At 38.7% G+C, this 20,677-nt stretch overlaps 1 protein-coding gene across 1 annotated transcript in view; it reads left to right on the top strand.

The window, feature by feature from the left end:
- The first annotated feature begins 2,283 nt into the window (after nt 1-2,283).
- LOC103022204 (protocadherin Fat 4) overlaps nt 2,284-20,677 on the top strand; it is a 28,671-nt gene continuing 10,277 nt past the window's right edge. The window contains exons 1-8 of the mRNA XM_007258562.4: nt 2,284-2,595; nt 5,802-6,012; nt 7,983-8,330; nt 10,693-11,603; nt 13,134-13,308; nt 13,663-13,843; nt 14,848-15,098; nt 16,084-20,415. Coding sequence (XP_007258624.3) covers nt 2,557-2,595; nt 5,802-6,012; nt 7,983-8,330; nt 10,693-11,603; nt 13,134-13,308; nt 13,663-13,843; nt 14,848-15,098; nt 16,084-20,415 — 6,448 coding nt within the window. The 5' untranslated portion in view covers nt 2,284-2,556. The remainder of the gene's footprint in view (nt 2,596-5,801; nt 6,013-7,982; nt 8,331-10,692; nt 11,604-13,133; nt 13,309-13,662; nt 13,844-14,847; nt 15,099-16,083; nt 20,416-20,677) is intronic.

Raw genomic sequence — 20,677 nt, 5'->3', positions numbered from 1 at the left:
GCATCACCAGGGCAACACATTTAAAACCACCTGGAGTACCATAGCATCCCTGTACCAATACCATAGCTACTGCCTAACATCACCATATCAGGAACCTAGAAACCAACCCAGTGGGATACCTCAGTGGTCACCTAGCAACACTATGGCAACCACCTAGAATACTAATGCAACTACAGAGCAACCATTTAGCAACCACCTACCAACACCAGAGCAACCACTGAGCAACCCTGTACCAATACCAAAGCAACTGCCTAACAAAACCATAGCAAGAACCAAGAAACCAATCCCTTGGGATACCATAGTGGCCATCTAGCAACACTGTAGCAGCTACCTTGTGAACACTGTGCAACACCATAGCAACCCTCTAGGATACTAAAGCAACTACCTACCAACACCACAGCAACCACTTAGCAACCCTGTACCAATACCAAAGCAACTGCCTAACACCACCATTGCAAGAATCTTAAAACCACCCCCTGGTTTCAAGTGAAAAACTACCTTGTGAACGCCTTGCAACACCATGGCAACCCCCTATGATACTAAAGCAACTACCTAGCAACCAGTTAGCATAGGAGTGGAATCCACTTCAGCTGCGCTTCTATCCCGCCTTTATTTAGAGAAAATAGAGAAAAGCACTTTTCTGCTTATTTATTATAAAAGACTGATTGTTTGGGGAGCTTTTAGAGACTCTTTATTCTTCGTCTGTTTCCTTTTTAACACTCTAAAAAGTGTGTTACTTTTGTGTTTACATCCCTATAATTATGCAGATATTGTGAATAATCAGAGCGAGTGTAAACAGGCTCTCAGGCTGCTGAACAGAGCTGGAATCATGCGGTAGGTTTCTGGTATTTTAATCACATTTACAGATATTTTTTTCCAGTGTTACACGTCTGACAACACATCATCCTCCCGCTTTGTGAGAGCCTGAGTTTCCCGCTGATCTGGAGCAGCTTCACTGATCCGAGCTCCTCACACAGCCTGCGCTCTATTGAGATGTCAAACTCAAACCTCCCTTTTGTTGACGGGTCTAAGTGCGGCTGCTGCAACAAAAAAGCGAAAGAAAAAGAAAGAAAAAACTCTTTTTAGTCTTCAGTAGTTGCCTGTGGAATACTAAGAAATAAACTGCAAATGGAGCGACTGCGGAGGCTTCTCTACATGAGAATCTCATGATGCTAATACGCTAATGCTAACAATCTCTTAATGTTATCCAAAACCTACCCTGATAACAAAGAACATTGAATAAATTGTCATTATTTGGTTGCATTTCACCTTTTAATGTTGATAAAGGTAAAAAAAAACAACCTTTAAACACCCTTCATTTAACATTGCCTAAAACAAAAATGTATGTATGTATTTATACATAAAGGTTACAGGAAACATTCCCAGGACATTGCCTTGACCTAATCTGCAACTTTAAAATGATATTTCCAGAAACGATGTTTTATCTGTCCAGTTTTCAAAATTTTCTAGATAAAAAAACTGAAAGAAGGGATAAAAATGAAACTTTTCTTAATTTTACTATTTGTTTTGAGAGTCTTAAAAAAAGTTATTTTTTTGTATCCCTTCTTTTTATATATATATTTTTTGTTTTCCATTTTATTAATAGCCCTATTTATGTATCTATTTATTTAAACATTGTATGTAATTATTAAAGAAGCAATAACCTGCACTTCAAATGAAGTAATATATATATAAACAGCTCTGGAAAACACATAAAGGCATAAAGTTATACAAAAGCAGTGTGTAAGACTGGTGGAGGAGAACATGATGCCAAGATGCATGAAAAAAAAACTGTGATTAAAAACCATCAGGGTTATTTCTCATTTTCTGCAAATAAATGCTAGAAATGAGAATATTTTTATTTGGAATTTGGGAGAAATGTTGTCTGTAGTTTATAGAATAAAATAAAAATGTTAATTTTACTCAAACATAAACCTATAAATAACAAAATCAGAGAAACTGATTCAGAAACTGAAGTGCTCTCTTATTTTTTTTTACAGAGATGTACATATAAAAACTAGTTTATAGTATATAGTATAAAGTTTATTCCTTTTTTTTTTTTGAATAATAAATGCTACGTATATACATATTTATATTAAATTAATGAAAAAGCCATTACTTTTGTAGCTTTTATCAGCTTTTATCTTTACTTCTAAATGAGCCGAGCCGAGCGAGGATGTTGTAAATAATCTGATTAAGGAACTCATTCAGTAATCAGCATTAGCTGTAACAGGAGGAAACAAGACTTTCTTACAGGTTTCTTTCTTTTACCTGCCAGCTCCTAAAATCTGAAGCCACTCTGCGGTCTCTGGGGGCGGAGTTGAAAAGGCCACATCCCCCCTGTTTTTGGACAGACTGCAATGCATTCCTGCACAGTACTGGACCCAGTGCTCAGCTCCTCCGCTCCCAGCACTCCCAGCACTCCCACCCAGTCAGATCTGGACTGGAAAGATGGTGAACGTTCAGGACAGGAGGAGATCTCTGCATCTATCAGCTGTGAAGGGGGTTCATACCTGCACAGAGAGGTGAACCAAGGGATGTAATAATAAAGAAAATATGGCTTATTTTGGATTAATGTCTCTCATGCAGACTTTGGTGAGTATGATGACATCCTCTTCTTTATTACGATAATATTGTGCATTTATTTATAACATTTATAGTTAATAATCAGTTTACAGGACTGTGTTTTTAATATTTCAGATTAGTATAAAGTTTGGAAAGATTGGAAAATGCATAAGAAAATCTTGTATTTTTAAGTATTTCTAAGTATTTTCTAAGTTTTCAGAACATAGAATGATTTTTTTAGTCATTTAAAATGGTTTTGCAAGATATCAACAACATTCTACCTCTACTCTGGTGTTTGTATACAGTGTTATGATGAGTAAATACTTTAATAGTATTTGTGCAATTATTAGAAACATAATAAAATATGTCCATAAACTTAAATAACAATTTCAAATTTAGTTTCAATCTTTTTTTCTTGTATTGGAACGTAACTGTAAATATTTTAATACATAAAAAAATATTAATTTAATAATAATAATAATAAAAAAGACCTTAGCAACCAATTTATTTATTTACCATAGCAACACCTTAGCAACTGCCCAGCAACCGATTACGAAGCCCTAACCAACCCACATTTTTACCATAGCAACACCTTAGCAACCAGGTTAGTTCTCTGGTTTTACTTGTTACAGTAACATTTATTAAATTAATATTCATTCTTTATTTATATTATTTAGTTCATTGTAGATTCATTTCAAATACTTTAAAACTATGAAGGAACACATATGTTGTAATTGGTAAACACTCTGCTGACAACTTTTATGGGATTTCATTTTCCAGCAGGACTTGGCACACTGCCCACACTGCTAAAAGTACCAACTGGTCTTTTTTTACACCTATTACCTATTTTTGGGTTTTCATTGGGTGTAAGCCATAATAATCATCAACAATAAAGAAATAAACACTTAAAATACATCACTCTGTGTTTAATACACCTATATAATATATGAGTTTCACATTTTCAAACTGAACTAATGAAATAAAGTAACTTTCAATGATAATTCTAATTCAACTTTTTTTGCATTTTTGAGATGCACCTGTACCTCATTAAGTATGTGACTGATAGAATCAGCCAAGCCTATAATTTGGCAAAGTTGGCATCAAATTAAAAGGTTCTACTTTGAAGAATCTAAAGTATAAAATATATTTTTGCTTGTTTAACACTTTATCATTTCTTTTTTCTTTACTTTATAATTGTATACAGTACAGGCCAAATGTTTGGACACACCTTCTATTTTTCAATGAATGAACATGTGGAGTTTTATGTACTTAACAAAAAAAAAAAGGTGAAATAACTAAAAACATGTTTTATATTCTAGTTTCTTCCAAAAAAATAGCCCCCTTTGCTCTGATTACTGCTTTGCACACTCTTGGCATCATTCTCTCAATGAGCTTCTTCAAGAGGTGGCCACCTGAAATGAAAAGTTTTTCAACAGCCTTGAAGGAAGGAAGGAAGGAGTTCCCAGAGGTGTTTATTAGCACTTGTTGCTCCTTTGCCTTCTTCACTCTGTGCTCCAGCTCACCCCAAACCTCAAATCTGGATTGGGTTCAGGTCCGGTGACTGTGGAGGTTCAGCTCATTTTTTGTTAAGTACATAAAACTCCACATGTGTTCATTCATAGTTTTGATGCTTCAGTGAGAATCTACAATGTAAATAATCATGAAAATAAAGAAAACGCATTGAACAAGAGAAGGTGTGTGTAAATAAGCATTAAATGAGAAGCTTTGTCTAGTACTCCTGATAAGGCTTGTTGAATTCCCACAGCAGCTCTGAATAAAGTTCCTGCTCGCTGGTTTGTGGATATAAAGAACATACTGAAGGAAACAGAGGATCCCAGAGAGGGAAGTTAACAGGTTACAGTATAGAGTTGCTGCCTTTAGAAAAGGTCTCCCACAAAGCAGCTCTTTCTTCAGGTCATGAGGGAATTAGCGGCCGCTATTGTTACGGTGAGCGGTCCGTCAGGGTGTCCAGCTTACCTGCAGTTTTCCCACAGTGGAAATGTCACCTGTAAAATATACAGCATGAGCTTCTGTAGCCTTTGTTTTTGGGTCAGAGTCCATAGAACGTGCTTTTCGTGTGTTAAAGTATTTTTTTGTACATTTTATTCAGTTTTTGTTGATGTATGTGTGTGTGAGGCAGTGTGAGTTTCATGTAGCACTGTAGTTTAGATATTTTTTTATTTTTATGTTTCTATGTTCTATTTTTTATATTTAAATTAGCTAGTTAGTTTTTTCACTGGGGAAAAAAATCAAGCTATTTAAACATGTTTAAGAATTCTCTGTCCATCCTGTGATTTTGGGATAACCCCGCCCCTTTAAAATAAAATAACGACTTACTGTCTCAAAATATCGACTTACCATATCAAAATAATGACTTACTATCTCAAAAGAACGACTTTCTGTCTCAAAAAAGAGATAAAATGTAATGAGATAGTGTCTCAAAATAGTGACTTACTATCTCAAAATAATGACTTACTATCTCAAAATATCAACTTACTATCTCAAAATAAGGACTTACTATCTCAAAATAATGACTTACTGTCTTAAAATATCAACTTACTATCTCAAAATAAGGACTTACTATCTCAAAATAATGACTTACTGTCTTAAAATATCAACTTACTATCTCAAAATAAGGACTTACTATCTCAAAATAATGACTTACTGTCTTAAAATATCAACTTACTATCTCAAAATAAGGACTTACTATCTCAAAATAATGACTTACTGTCTTAAAATATCAACTTACTATCTCAAAATAAGGACTTACTATCTCAAAATAATGACTTACTGTCTTAAAATATCAACTTACTATCTCAAAATAATGACTTACTATCTCAAAATAATGACTTACTGTCCTAAAATAATGACTTGTTGTCTAAAAATAACAACTAACTATCTCAAAATAACAACATGGTATCTCAAAAGGACGATTTCTTGTTTCAAAATAATGACTTACTATCTCAAAATAACGACTCAATATAAAAAATCTACTTACTATCTCAAAATAATGAGATACTATGTCAGAATAATGAGATAATAACTCAAAATAACAACTTACTGTCTCAGAAAATTAACTTATTATCACAAAATAATGACTTACTATCTCAAAATAATGAGATAATATGTCAGAATAATGAGATATTACTTAATAATACGAAAAAAATGTGATAAATATGATAAATAGTAAAAGTTATTATTGAGTATTCTGATATTTTTTTGTTTTTTTGCTGTAGATCATCAGCACACTGGTCATGCATGGAGCTCAATCCATAAACCTCTTAGATGATCTGGAGATTCCCACCAAAGAAAAGACCTGGTTAAACATCTCAGAGCATCTGAACAAGATCCACCCTGAGATAGACCAGACTCCAAACAGAGGATCCCCTTCATTATCATTCACCAAATCTGTTTATTCCTTTGAAGTGAAAGAAGACACTCAACCAGGTAGGTCACTTTCTCAAGTATATATGCACTTATTTCTTAGATAGAGTGTCTAAAAATACTTTTACTGATCTATGGTGCATCTAAAAGGCATGTACTAATTCTCTAATTAATTAATCATGGCTATGTTTTTGGCGTAACGTGAAATAAACCAATCGATGTGCCAGTTTGCATTCCTTTTAAGAACCAGGTGAGCTCTGACTTTGGCACGTTCATATCCTAACAGCGTAGTGATCACTGATTGGTGGAAACTTCACACTAGACCTCGAGCAGTTTGGACTGTGTGTCTCTCCACTCTTCCTCCAGACTCTGCTCCCTTGATTTACTTTAAATGAAATGTAAAATTTACTGATGATCAGTGATGGTTTGGATAAAGAGTCATGTCTGTCATCTGCTGGTGTTGATCCACTGTGTTTTATTATTATCAAGTCTAAAGTCAGTGCAGTTTTGTTTTCCATCAAAATCTTACAGCACTTCATATCTTACAGCTTCCCTCTGCTGAAAACAAATTTTATGGAGATGTAGATTTCATTTTCCAGCAGGACTTGGCACACTGCCCACACTGCTTTCCAAAAGTACCAATTGGTCTTATAATATAATATTCTAATTTTCTGAGACACTGATTTTTGGGTTTTCATTGGCTGTAAGCTTCATAATCATCAACAATAAAATAAATAAACACTTAAAATAGATCACTCTGTGTTTAATACATCTATATAATATATGAGTTTCACATTTTGAACTGAATTACTGATATAAAGTAACTTTTCAATGGTGTTTTAACAGATATTTTGAGATGCACTAGTGGTATCCTATCTTGTCTCCTAGGTACCTGTAAAGCATGGTGAATGCTCAGTGGTGCTGCAGGCTTTTGTGTTTAGGTTTATGTGGTGTTAACATTCCACAACCTGAAGCTTTTGTTTCCAGATGAGATTGAAGGCGGCCTCCTACTGAGCTTCATACGCTTAGTCCTGCTAATTTAACTAATTCCCCTCCAGATTTGGCTTAATCTGCATCCATCAGCTCTCAGTGTCTTCTCTAACTGTGCTGAAAACTCAACAGTGGTGGAGGGCAAATAAGTAAATGTTATTTATTGCTGATAATGCAAAGAAAAAACAAGTTCATATTCATAAAGTTTTAAGAGTCCTGAAATCAGTATTTGGTGGAATAACCCTGGTTGGTTTTTAATCACTGTTTTTTTTTATGCATCTTGGCATCGTGTTCTCCTCCACCAGTCTTACACACTGCTTTTGGATAACTTCATGCTGCTTTACTCCTGGTGCAAAAAATAATTCAAGCAGTTCAGTTTGGTGGTTTGATGGCTCGTGACATTTCAAGAACCATCCTCAAGTGCAGTCACAAAAACCATCAAGCATTATGATGGAACTGGCTCTCATCAGGACTGCCCCGGGAAAAGAAGACCAAGAGTTACCTCTGTTGCACAGGAAAGTTCAGTTAAACAAGTTAAATCATATATTTTCTATTTTTTTTATGTTTTGTTGCATTTCACACTAACTGAGAGAACATCAGAATAGAGCCAATGAAAATGTTTACAAGCCAATGAAATAGGTGGCTTAGCTCCACCCACAAATGCTAATACAAATACAAAGCTAGTTTTTACTAAGTGAATGTGATTTTGAACATTTTCTTTAAATAAATAATATGTAGGGATGGTGAAATGAAAAGGTCAACTTCAAATAAACTTAAAATAAAAATGTTTAAAATAAAATTAAAATTAAAATTAAAATAAAAACGGATTTTCAATGCAGATCAATATTTTAGTAAATTTGATTTAATACAGATTTTGTTTACAAAACAATATTCTTATTTTTCTCATCACTGGAACATAATTCAGGTCTGAAATTGTTAAGTACATGGTGAAGAACAAGAACATTTTGAATGTAATTGTTTACTCACTGGTTTTGCTCTAAAACGAGGTTTTCTCTTCATTATTTGTTCATTTTTTGCTGCAGGAACGATAGTGGGACTGGTGGAAGCAGTGCTTGAGGAGGAGCAGAAGACTCCTCTGGTGTATTCAGTGCTGGAGGACGATGGGGACGGCCTTTTCCTTCTCAACCCCAATTCCGGAGAGTTCCTTCTGTCTCGAGCTCTGGATTTTGAGTCTGAACGGTTTTATATTCTCACAGCAGCGGTTCAGCACGGCGACGGCCGGCTCTCCAGGGTCAGGGTATATTTTAACGTCGCTGACGTGAACGATAACCCACCAGTATTCAGATTAAACCTCCAATCCATCTCCCTGCCAGAGGACGCTCCGGCCGGGAGGTGTTTCCTCACCATGAATGTCTCAGACGCTGATGACGGTTAGTAAAGAGGTTCTAGTATAAGTACAATACAGGGGTTATAACTTAATACACAGGGGTTGGAGAATGAAACTGAAACACCTGGTTTTAGAGCACAATAATTGATTGTGGTGACGGACAGTTCTGGTGGAAACAGGAGAGTTGAGGTGCACATTGAATTCTGCGTGATTTGATCAGCCGAACATCCCTTTCAGACAGCTTCCTCTTACAGCGTCCACAGTTAATCCTGTTGGATGTGGTTGGTGCTTCTTGGTGGTATGCTGACATTACCCTGGATACCGTGGCTCTTGATGCATCACAAAGACTTGGTGTTCCGGGGTTAATTTGACATATAAAACAATATTTTTACATAACATTGAAACATAAGGTTGCACTATTTTAGGGCATGTGCCCAGTCAAATTCCAGTAGATGTACGTAATTAGATTTGGATTGCATAAATCATTGTATTATGGCAAATATAGCTCAATACAAACTGCTTTTGTATTTATTTAGAAATAATAAAAATTGTGTAGGTCAGCGTATGCGCAGTACCTTTGGGAAGCGAGTATCGATGGATAGGACAATTCGACAGAACACATAACTCAACATAACTCAAAAGGGTCTCTTAAGAAACAAATTAATATTTTTTGCACCTCAAACTCTTAACATTTTTCAGCAACAACAGCAGCACTTCAGTAGCTGTGAGGCTACATAGCTGACTCATTCAGTCATCAGGAGTAAAAGCAGCACAGTGAAAAAGGTTCACACCAGGGCTGAGAGAGAGAGATAGAGAGAGAGAGAGAGAAAGAGAGAGAGAGAGAGAAAGAGAGAGAGAGAGAGAGAGAAAGAGTTAGAGAGAGAGAGAGAGAGAGAGAGAGAGAGAGAGACATGGAGCAGCAGGAACAGCAGAGGCAGCCTCATTAAGTCTTACGTCACTGGTCTTTTTTAGGCTCTGAGAAAAGATGAATAGGCAGAGCGCTCTCTGGGGGGACTGCCTAGCTCTGCTAATAGTGGACCGGCTCCCTCTGTCTCCCGCGGGTTGTCTTAAGGGTGGGGGGACAGAGTGTGGACTCAGCATCCTTTCTGGACTGACAGATCAAGGGCTCATCCTGTGGAAATAAGTAAATGAGTAAAGCAGTTAGCGTGTAATGAGATTCTGCTGCTTTACTTGGCTTGCTATTGGGTTAGGAGAGACAGATGAGAGAGGGGAAACGGCGTCCCCGGGGAACGTCCCCGCAGCATTCTGTCTGGAATAATAAGCGAAAGATGACGGGCCAGACAGGGTTACACACAGATGGCACACGCGTCTGTCAGTGGGATTTTACTGAGATCTTTTAATGTTGTGCTTAAAATTCTTAAAACAATATCACACGAAAAAAAAGAGTTGCTAAATTGGAATAGATAAATATGCTTTATACGCTTTATATTGTATGAAATGTGTAAGTGGTAACAATATAACATAGTGTTCCGTATGGGGTTCCAAATGGTGGTTCGACTCCTGTTTATGCAGCTTGACATCAGCACGATTGGCCTTGCTCTCTCTGGGTGGGTACAGTACAGGAGGTGGCGCTCTTTCCTCTTTCCCCTCATCACTCCTAGGGTGATGTGGATCAGCACAAAGCTGCGTCTGTGAGCTGATGTATCAGAACCGAGTCGCTGCGCTGCTTTTCTGCGAGTGTAGCGCTGTGCTGTGATGATGCTACTCGGTAATGCTACATCGTCAGCAGCAGCTCAAAAAGAGGCGGAGTCTGACATGATATGATACATGTATCGGAGGAGGCATGTGCTAGTCTTTTTCACCCTCCTTGTCTAGTGGCATCACCTTAAGTCAAGTCAAGTTAAGAGAGACCCAGCAGCTTGATTTAAGCCGTGTCAGTGTGTCTTTGCTATCGTAACAACAGGAAAAGCACACCTTCAGTAGCTAATTCTCTTTATTAATCATGGGTTTGTTTTGGGCCATTCCCTTTAAGAGCCAGGTGCGCTCTGAATTTGGCGGATTGCTATTTTAAAGCTGCAACTTTTCTGCACTTCTTAGCAGAAAAAAGGAAATCATTTACGGGAACAGCAATGTTATTTATTATTTAGTATTCTGTTTATTGTTGATGTAAAAGTTAGGTTTGTGCATTGTCTGCGTAGCAAGGATAGGTATAGATATCTGACTGTCGACTGTTGTCAGGGTTTAAATCAGTCAGTGGAGCACCCGTGTTTTCCACCACCAAGATAGCAGCAATACGCCAGAAATTGACCTAAACACACCTCACTTCCAGACCACCACGGTCTCTAAGATCATGATCTTTGGGTAATCTACCTCCTGGTGAGAGATCTTTTTTGCGAATGATTGTACAATTTATGTTTTGTCTCTCTTTCTTTTGTAATTTGCAGGTATAAATGGAGAAGTGGAGGTCGATTTAATATCAGGCGACAATGAAGACACCTTCTCTGTAAACCTAAAGAACCATTTGTGTCTAAAAGGAGAGCTAGACAGAGAGAGAACCGCAATGTACAGTCTATTACTTCAGGCCCGTGATCGTGCTCTACCTGAAGACGCCCGTCTCTCTGCCACCGTCCGTGTTTCTGTCCATGTCGAGGACATTAACGACAATGTCCCACATTTCATATCAGAGAATACGGTCAGCTGTCCAGAGGATACTCCAGTTCAGGCTGTTGTTGCAGTAATACAAGCAGTGGATTCAGATTCTGGATCTAATGGAGACATGATTTACAGCATGGAGAATTCAGGGGGAGGTGCTTTCAGGATCAACCAAACCACTGGAGTCGTCTACCTGCAGAAGCCGCTGGACAGGGAACTGGAAGACGCGATTACGGTGACCGTAACCGTCAGAGATAAAGGATTACCCCAACTCTCCAGCTCCATGGAGCTCACCGTGCTCGTAGAGGACGTGAACGACCACGATCCGGAGTTTTCTGAAGCTTCCTACACTGTAGAGGTCTATGAAGACGCCCCTCGAGGAGCAAGTCTGCTGAAAGTTCAAGCACACGACCGTGACGCCGGGTCTAATGGAGAAGTGCGGTATTTAATGTCTGAGAGTGGCTTCATGGTGGACTCAGTTCTGGGGGTCGTATCAGTGATTCACCAAATGGATCGAGAGCAGGAGTCTTTCTACTCTCTTACCGTTAAAGCTGTGAACAGAGGAGATGTTCCCAGATCGGCTACAGCTACCATTAACATCACACTGCTGGATATAAATGATTGTGTGCCCGTCTTCTCTCAGGAACTTCTGACTTTACATGTACTGGAAAATGGACAGGACCCTTCTCAGAACGTGCATCAGGTAGGTTCTTTGTATCTGTTCTTTGTAAATGACATGTCTATCTATTGTGGTCCTGTTCTATTAAGGTTCTATTAAGATTGGTCAAATAATTGTACTATTTGTTCTATATTGTATGAATTTTAGTGATTGAAGTCTGTAGTATAGCCTACAGACAACACATGCTTTGCTGTGCTACTCTTGTTATGCTGATTTTGCCACCAGTTTGAATCTTAAATTGGTGATTTCAAAAACAGTTGGCCTATAAATCATGTAGTGTGAACCTGGCCTTAAGAATAATGTACACTGCAATAACAATTGATTAAAGTATTAATAATAATCTGCATAAACATGACTAGGCAACTGGTCAGCCACACAGTTTCACGAAGAACGTCAAGAACTTTCACCAGGAGGAACCCACACTGAGTCACACTGAGTTCATCACAAAAACAAACACGAAACATTATGCAGTGCCATGTGCAACACACGTTTTTATATACTATTGCCTAAAAATGGATGTTTGTAAGTAACGAAAGATACTAGTTGTTTGCTCCAATATCGTCTGTGCACCGTATAAATGGAGTGCAGCTTTATGCAGAAGTTTCAGTTTAGTTCTCCAGCAACGAGACCTTGGCTAGCACTGCTGGAACAGCATTAGCATTAGCTGCTAATGCCGCTAGCTCTTTTGTCGTTCAGAGTATATAAGTATATCAGACTGTAACCTTCATGTTTGCTATGTAAAAACAAGCTATGTGGGATGAATCGATAGCTAACATCGCCCTGGTTTACTGGAAAACTTAGAGTTCCGTAGTATAGCATTAGCAGTAGCAGTTAGCTGGTAATGATAATGCTGCTGCACCCAGCCTTAGTGGAAATCTGGGAATCTAAGCTTACTGTAAACTGTAGCTGTAACTGTAAACAAAAGTGCTTTACTCACCCAAATAAAGAGTTTTCAGGAGAGAAATCTGTGTAGATTAACATGCAGCACTCGTTTGACTCGTTTGACTTTAATTTTTTTTTGTTGTTTTTAAGAATTAAAAAGTGGCGAGACCTGCTGAAATAGAAGGAAAACATGGCGACACCCTTTTTCCTTACTAGTGTCACATAATGGGTTTTATAATCTGGTACGTCTCATGTATGCAGAAAATAGACATGAGTAAATAATTTTATGTTATTTTTCGACAGTAATGTTTGAATAGTATTGAATCTTAAGTAATTTAGACAACTTTTAGTTTTAGTTATGCTTAAATTGAAGGTGAGGTATTGATGTTTTGTGTTAAAATTGGTCAAATGATTTTTTTTTTTTTACAATAATTCTACGAGGTGGAGAAAAAAATGCTATGGACTGAACAGTATAGCATACAGACAACACACACTTTGCCTTGCTACTTTTGTTATGCTGATTTTGCCACCAGTTTGAATCTTAAATTGGTGATTTTAGATAATCAGGCCTAAGATCATGTAGTGTGAGCCCGGCCTTAAGAATAATGCACACTGATGTAACATTGAAATAATTGATTCAGTATAACCTGTATAATCATGTCTTTTTTTCAGATATCAGCGCATGACGATGACCTGGATTTAAACAGTCTTTTAACGTACTACATATCTAATGAAAACTCAGAGGGGCCGTTTTTATTACATCCAAACGGAACTTTCTGGATTTTACAAAACCTGGATCGAGAGGAACAAAGTCACCACAGCATCAAAATCACTGCTGTTGATTCAGGTAATTGATTTCTCATCATAAATGTGCCACAAAATGCATTTATTTAGAAATAAATTGAAATTAAGGAATATACATTATTAATTAACTGCTGCACCACCTGCCACCTTTCTGAAGATGTGTAAGGCCATACAGTTAACTAGTTAATCACCAGCAGCAGTTAGGTTGCTGAACTTTAACCCTTCACTGCTATATATCTGTTGGGTCTTAATATCTTCTGTTGAATTAAATCAGGTGCCATTACTTTTTCATATAAAACAAATCTCAGCAATCAAACAGGATTCGAGGACTGAGGACAGAGACTCTTTTCATTTACAGTTAATTTACATTCTAATAATATTAAAACTTTATTTCTAGGCTTAGTTCCACTGACAGGAACTGGAACGATACTGGTTATTGTGGACGATGTCAATGACAATAGGCCTGAGTTTGATAATGATGAATACAGCGCATTTATATCAGAAGATGCCCCACCTGGAAACATCTTTGCAAGGCTCACGGCTACAGACAAGGATGTTGGTCTGAATGGACAAATAAGGTAAAATGGTACACTTTTATTCCTAGAATGCTTTATTGTTACCACACCAAATTCATCGCACTGTAAGGCGCACTTAAAACAATTTAATTTAAAATAGTATTAAGGAGCAGTAAAGCCACTCCACTAAAGTACAGCGTTATAAAGGAGTTTAAGTTAACTCTTTTGCCATTCAGAGGTGAGTATTATCGGCTAGCCTGCTGCTAACTCTGGCTATCACTGCTGGAGCAGCATTAGCATAACCTGCTAATTGTGTTCGTTAAGAACTCTTTCACCGTTCAGAGTTGAGTATATCGTACTGTAGCCGCTAACCACGGCTAGTACTAATGCTAATGTGCTGCTGCACCCAGCCTTAGTGTAAATCTGTAAATCTAAGCTTACTATAAATAAGCAAAAGTGCTTTACTCACCAAAATAAACAGCTTTTAGTCGAAAAAACTGAAAATTGACGTTTTATCCTATTGATAACAGATGCCTTATAATCTGGTGCGCCTTATAGTGCGAGCAGTAATATATTTATAAAAAAATATTTCCATTGCATTGGAAGCCTTTGTGTATCATTTTATATTTCATATGGATCTTTTTATTTCACAAACCATCCCTAAACACATTAAAAAGTGTTCTAAATCACTTTAAACTAGCCATTTAATTAACAAATTAGCAAGTTAGCTGGTACTTTCTCTTAATGGCTATAGTAGTTGCTGTTTTTCCAGTGTTTTGCAGTGGGCGGGGCCAAGCTTCTGTTTCATTGGTTTATAAACTTGTTCATTGGCTAGTTCGAGGTGTATTCTGATGGACAACAGCTCTCAAATACTTTATGCAGGGTCTAAAAGGGTTAAAAGGAGCCTAACAAAGTATGAATAGAAACAGATACCGGACTACAGTTCTCTAAATAGTAAAAAGAGCTGATAAAATGGACATTGTGTATTAAATGAGAATTAAATGAGAATCTGTTTAAATCTTCTGAAATCATAATGTGATGCCTACTTTTACTGCATTTTGATGAAGGTACTCTTTAGAGGGAGCTGATCTACCTTTTTCCATCAATGAAACGACCGGAGAGTTATTCAGTACTGAAGTTCTGGACCGAGAGAGCACAGCTTGGTACAGTTTTACTGTAGTGGGTCGTGATGGAAATCCCAGCCATCCTCTTTCCAGCTCAGCCACTGTTCTGGTGACAGTTCAGGATGTGAATGACCATTCACCACAGTTCCTTTATGGACCATATGTGGCCAACGTTCCTGCTGAACTGGCCAAAGGTAAGAATTGGGTTTTTATTGTTTAAAAGAGCAATACTGTGTGTAGTAAATGTCGATCACGGTCCAATTTCTCCACAAACACTGGAAACATTTGTCTGTCTTGCCCCCTGTTCCCTAGATGTAAAGCTAACTTGGGTAGCCAGTTTGAGGGAATTGAACCTACGCTAATGAGCGCCAGACAAGTTCAATAATTTTGCAATTGCAACATTTATTTTGTAGGTAAATTAAATGTATATACTGTCACATTTTTGGTTTATGTCAGGCTGGTTGATCAAATACTCACTGCCTTGAATATCCAGCTGAGTATAAATGCAAGCACTTAAAATATTAATTGAAATTACTGAAAATGCCCATCCCTAAAAAGAACCAGCTCATCTTCTGTCTTGTAGTCCTTCTGGGTTCTAAACATAGATGCCAGTACTTAAACATAGCATGTTTTCGTAATATCTGATCACACATACTGGTCTTTTTATGTTTATTTTATGAGTTTGTAAAGAGCTGTCTTCCCTTCCCCCTCTGTTCTAGATATGAAGCTAACATGGGTTGCCAGGTTGTAATATATTATCTAGCTAAAGTCAGCAAACTTTAGCTGAAGCTCAGTGCTTACCTGTTCAGGAAAAAAAATAACCAGCTCAGCTTCTGTCTTGTAGTCCTTCTGGGCTCTAAGATGTCGCAATTCAATCAAATATTTAAATGTGTTTTACTCCACCCCTGGTCATGAAAGTCTTTTAGAAGGATGCCGAGGCTGAAGCAGGCTATGTTTGCATGCTATTGTGTTCCATACCTGGCAACTCAGGGTGTGGAACTAGAACTGGGGACCTACTGCCTGAAGCATTGCTGTCAATAGATACCAGTACTTCTGATCAAACCTATTGATAATTTTATGAGTCAACCCAAAAATATATAATACATATAACTTCTTTAACTGCACATTTAGATCTGAATTAAGTATGTTCACCACCTTCTCCCTTAAATTGTCTTACAGGATCAATCGTATGTGAACTGATTGCCAAGGATGAAGATGAAGGAAGGAATGCTGAGTTGAATTTCTCCCTGGATGGACAACATGCCCATCTCTTCACCATTAACTCTAAGAGGGGGACTGTCTTCTCAATGGATGCCCTTAGAAGATCCAGAGAAGTTACAATCAATGTCCACGTGGAGGACAGAGGAGCCGTCCCCAGAACGGATTCCACCACGTTGACCGTACGGTTTCAGAATGCGTCAGATTTTCCTCGTCTTGCCGTCCACGTATACAATCAATCGCTTCCTGAGGACACTCCTCTAGGAACTGTAGTGGCTGTTGTCTCTGAGACAGAGACAACCAGAAGTGGACCAGTGTCTTTGTACCTGTCTTTTGGGAACGCTGAGGAGGTATTCGAGCTGGATCAGAGGACTGGTGAGGTGAAGCTGATTGAATATTTGGATTTTGAGACGAATTCAGAATTCCATGTTTTAGTTGAGGCTCGAGACTCAGGTCTTCCTCCATTTTCCACGTATGTTGAAGTTCATCTGAACGTCAGCGATGTGAATGATAACCCACCTGTCTTCACCCAGAAAGAGTACAGGTGTGAGGTCTCTGAGAACATACCTGCAAGCAGGGTCTGTGAGGTGTTGGCGATTGATGCTGACTCCTACGCAAACGCTCAAGTGGAATATCGTATTTTGTCTGGTAACATTGATGGGGTTTTTATAATCGATAAAACTCACGGCACTCTTTCAACAACGATGAGCCTAGATCGAGAAGACATACCAGAGTATGAGCTTATCATTAAAGCTATAGATAAAGGTGACACCAATCTTACTTCCACTGCAGTCGTTAACATAGTTATTTTAGACGTAAATGACCATGCGCCACGTTTTACTGAGATTTTCTTTACCGAGATTCCAGAGGATGCATTAGTTGGATCTCCAGTCCTTCAGATATCAGCCACAGATGAGGATATTGGAGAAAATGCTGTAATTACATATTCAATTCTTGACCAGATTGAGCAGACTCCTTTCAGCATTGATAAAAACACAGGAACTATTGTTGTGGCCGGCCCATTGGATCGAGAACGTCAAGATCTTTATATTGTTAGAGTAATCGCCAACGATTCAGCTTGGAGCATCAGTACAGAAGTCACTATAGCCATCATGGATGTCAATGATAATCCACCAGTGTTTTCTCAGTCCAGATACTTCGCCACCATACCAGAAACCAAAGCCTCTGAAATTTTCCTCTTACAAGTCAACGCTGTTGATAGGGATCTTGGACAAAATGCCCAAATCCTCTTCTTCTCAGACCCACCAAATGATAATTTCCTTGTTAATGCATCTACTGGAGACATTTTAACCAAACAACCCATCACTATCATCAACTCCGAACCCCAAATCTTCAATTTTACTGTTTTAGCAATTGATGGAGGCACTGTTCCTTTGAACAGCTCAACCACTGTAACAGTGACTTTTGTTCCGTACAATTATTTCCCACCATCTTTTTTGCCCTTCAAATCTCTTATGTCAGTTCCTTTTAACTTACAAGTAGGAGCAGAGCTTCTCCAATTAACAGAAGTGAAAAGCAGTGTTGAGTACTTCATCACTGGTGGAAATGGATCACGTTACTTCGAGATAGAGCTCCACAGTGGAAAAGTACTTCTGAACAGAACATTACGCCAAAGCTTGGATCCTTACGTCTTAAGTCTTGTAGTTACGGCTAAAGATAAAGGTTTACCTCAGCTTTCATCCCAAACTGACATAAAGATTGAAGTAACGTTTGAAAATTCGTTCTCTCCACATTTTCCAGACAATAATCTCACATTTTCCGTCCCTGAAGACCTTCCTCAGGGCTCAGTTATTGGGAAAGTTCAGGCAAGTGATGAAGACAGTGGTGTTAATGGATTGATTTCGTATTCTATTGAATCTAGGGATGAAGAATTGAATGAATATGGGCTGTTTTCCACTGGCCTTCTTTCAGGACTAATAAAGCTAGAGCAATCTCTTGACTTTGAGAAGGTAGAAGCCCATCATTTTGTTATCCTCGCCAAAGATGGAGGCTGGTTCTCTAAGACTGGGAGAATTAATGTGACTATCAATGTTAAAGACATAAACGACAATCCTCCAGTCTTCACCTCTTCTGAGTATATAGCATCTATTTTGGAAAACTCTGCGATTGGATCTGAAGTGATTCAAGTAGTGGCAACGGACATGGACTGTGGAAGTCATGCTCATATAACGTATTCGATGCTGTCGGGAAAGATAGAATTATTCTCTTTGGATTCCAGAAATGGAACGATTAGTACTTTGGAGATCTTTGATTTTGAGGAACAGCAGAGTTTTGAAATTGCTGTTAAAGCTTTTAACACCGAAAATCCCAACCTGTTTGACGTAGCCCATGTTTATGTTCAAGTTATAGATGTCAACGAATACATACCTACTTTTCAGAAGCATCTTTACAACTTCTCTGTCCCTGAGACTCTGCCTCCGCTAACAGAAATTGGACATGTGCATGCTGTAGACTTTGATTTGGGGGTTAATGGAGAGGTTGAGTACTTACTTTTTGGTCGCGGTAAAAAAACAGGCTTCGCCGTTGATGAAAGCAGTGGGAAAGTGTATACTTCCAAAGATTTGAGGAATAGAGGGCAAAATCATGCTGTTCTTCGTATAATCGCCAAAAATAGAGGCATAATCACTGGCTTTAACACTGATGAAGCCTTGGTTCATATACATGTAATTGATGAAAATGATCCTCCAGAATTTGAATCTCCTCTTTACACAGTCTCAGTACGGGAAGATACCTTAGTAGGAATGTTTCTACTTAAAGTCAGTGCCTCCGATCAAGACGTTGTATTGGAATGGAGCAGGTTCTCCTATGATATAGAAAGTGGAAATTACAACAACTCCTTTAGCATCAATCCTGTGAATGGGATTATTACAGTTAACAATCATTTAGACAGAGAAATGTGGTCTCATTATAATCTCACAGTTGTTGCAATTAATGAAGGATCACCTCCAGTCACAGGCAGCACAACTGTGGTCGTCACCATCAATGACGTCAACGATAACGCCCCGAGACTCACAATCACAGAAGGATATATAAGGGAAAACCAGCCACATGGCACATTAGTGACCACACTGGCGGCCGTAGACGATGACTTTCCTCCAAACCAAGGTCCATTTACCTTCTGGCTGAAGATGCCTGCCATGGAAAACAGCTTTACCTTGACCTCTAATGGAGCTCTCTTTACTTCCAGAACGCTGGATCGTGAACGCAATTCTCTTTTCCAAATGTACGTCGTCATTCAAGACGCTGGCTCTCCTCCATTGTCCTCCACCACCTTGTTTCAGGTTAAAGTGCTAGACGAAAATGACAATCCGCCCATACAAAGGAATATCAACATCCTGGTTAAGTATTACGGCAATTCCTTCCCAGGAGGAATAATTGGAGACGTGAAACCAGACGATCTGGACGTATCGGACGTGTTCAACTGCACTCTACGAAGTGGACCGACGAGAATGTTCAGTTTCCCATTTGGAAAGTGCGACTTGTGGTCATCTCCATTTCAAGGCGAGGCCACTTACAACATCACAGTGGAGGCAAGTGATCAGTTCCACCCGTCGGTAAACAACAGCATCTATGTGAGTTACAAAGGATTCACAAATTTGTCTTTGGACAGTTGCGTCTTGTTCTACGTCTCTTTATCGTCTCTCGAGGACTTCCTCTCACTGAGGTATCTAAAATTCGTGAAGGCTCTGGACAGCCTCTTCAATCTGCAAGCTTCTAAAACCCACGTATTCGGGATGAAGCTTCAAGGAGACAAGATGCTTCTTCTGGCGGCTGTAAAAAGCTACAACGGTCTTTTCCTGACTGGAGACGTAGCCAGTGGCATCTCCAACATGCACAAGAAGCTGCTCGAGGCCCAGAGTAACGTTAACATCTCTCACATTACCAGTGACCCGTGCTCGCTGAAACCCTGCCAGAATGGCGCCACCTGCAACAAAAACATCCACATCAGCCAGGAGATTGCAGTGTTAGAGAGCTCCCGCCTCGTCTTCGTCTCGCCCCACTACGCTGAAGTGTTTAACTGCTCGTGCCTGGCTGGGTTTACCGGGGCTCGCTGTGAGTCTGATATCGATGAATGTATGGAGAACCTTTGTAATAATGGAGGAACCTGCTTTAACAACCCCGGAGGCTTTTTCTGCAACTGCAGAGAGGGCTTCTCAGGGCTGCACTGCTCCATCGTTGATAATGAATGTCAGAACGTGATGTGCTCAAACGGGGGGACCTGCTGGAACATACAAGGAGGCTTCTTCTGCGAATGCAGACCTGGATATGAAGGTAAATGTGAAACTCATACATTACATAGATGTACTACAGACAGAGTGATCTATTTTAAGCGTTTATTTACCAAAAATCAGTGTCTCCAAAAATCAGAATATTATATAAGACTGACTGGTACTTTTGGCAGTAAGTGGGAAGTGTGCCAACCAAGTCCTGCTGGAAAATGAAATCCACATCTTCATAAAAAATGTTTTCAGCAGAGGGAAGAAGCATGAAGTGCTGTAAAATCTCCTAGTAGACACTGCACTGACTTTGGACT

Source organism: Astyanax mexicanus, chromosome 18, assembly GCF_023375975.1.
Source record: "Astyanax mexicanus isolate ESR-SI-001 chromosome 18, AstMex3_surface, whole genome shotgun sequence".
NCBI lineage: Eukaryota > Metazoa > Chordata > Actinopteri > Characiformes > Acestrorhamphidae > Astyanax > Astyanax mexicanus.
The sequence above is the reverse complement of the archived record's forward strand: the minus strand, read 5'-3'. Positions and strand labels throughout refer to the sequence as shown.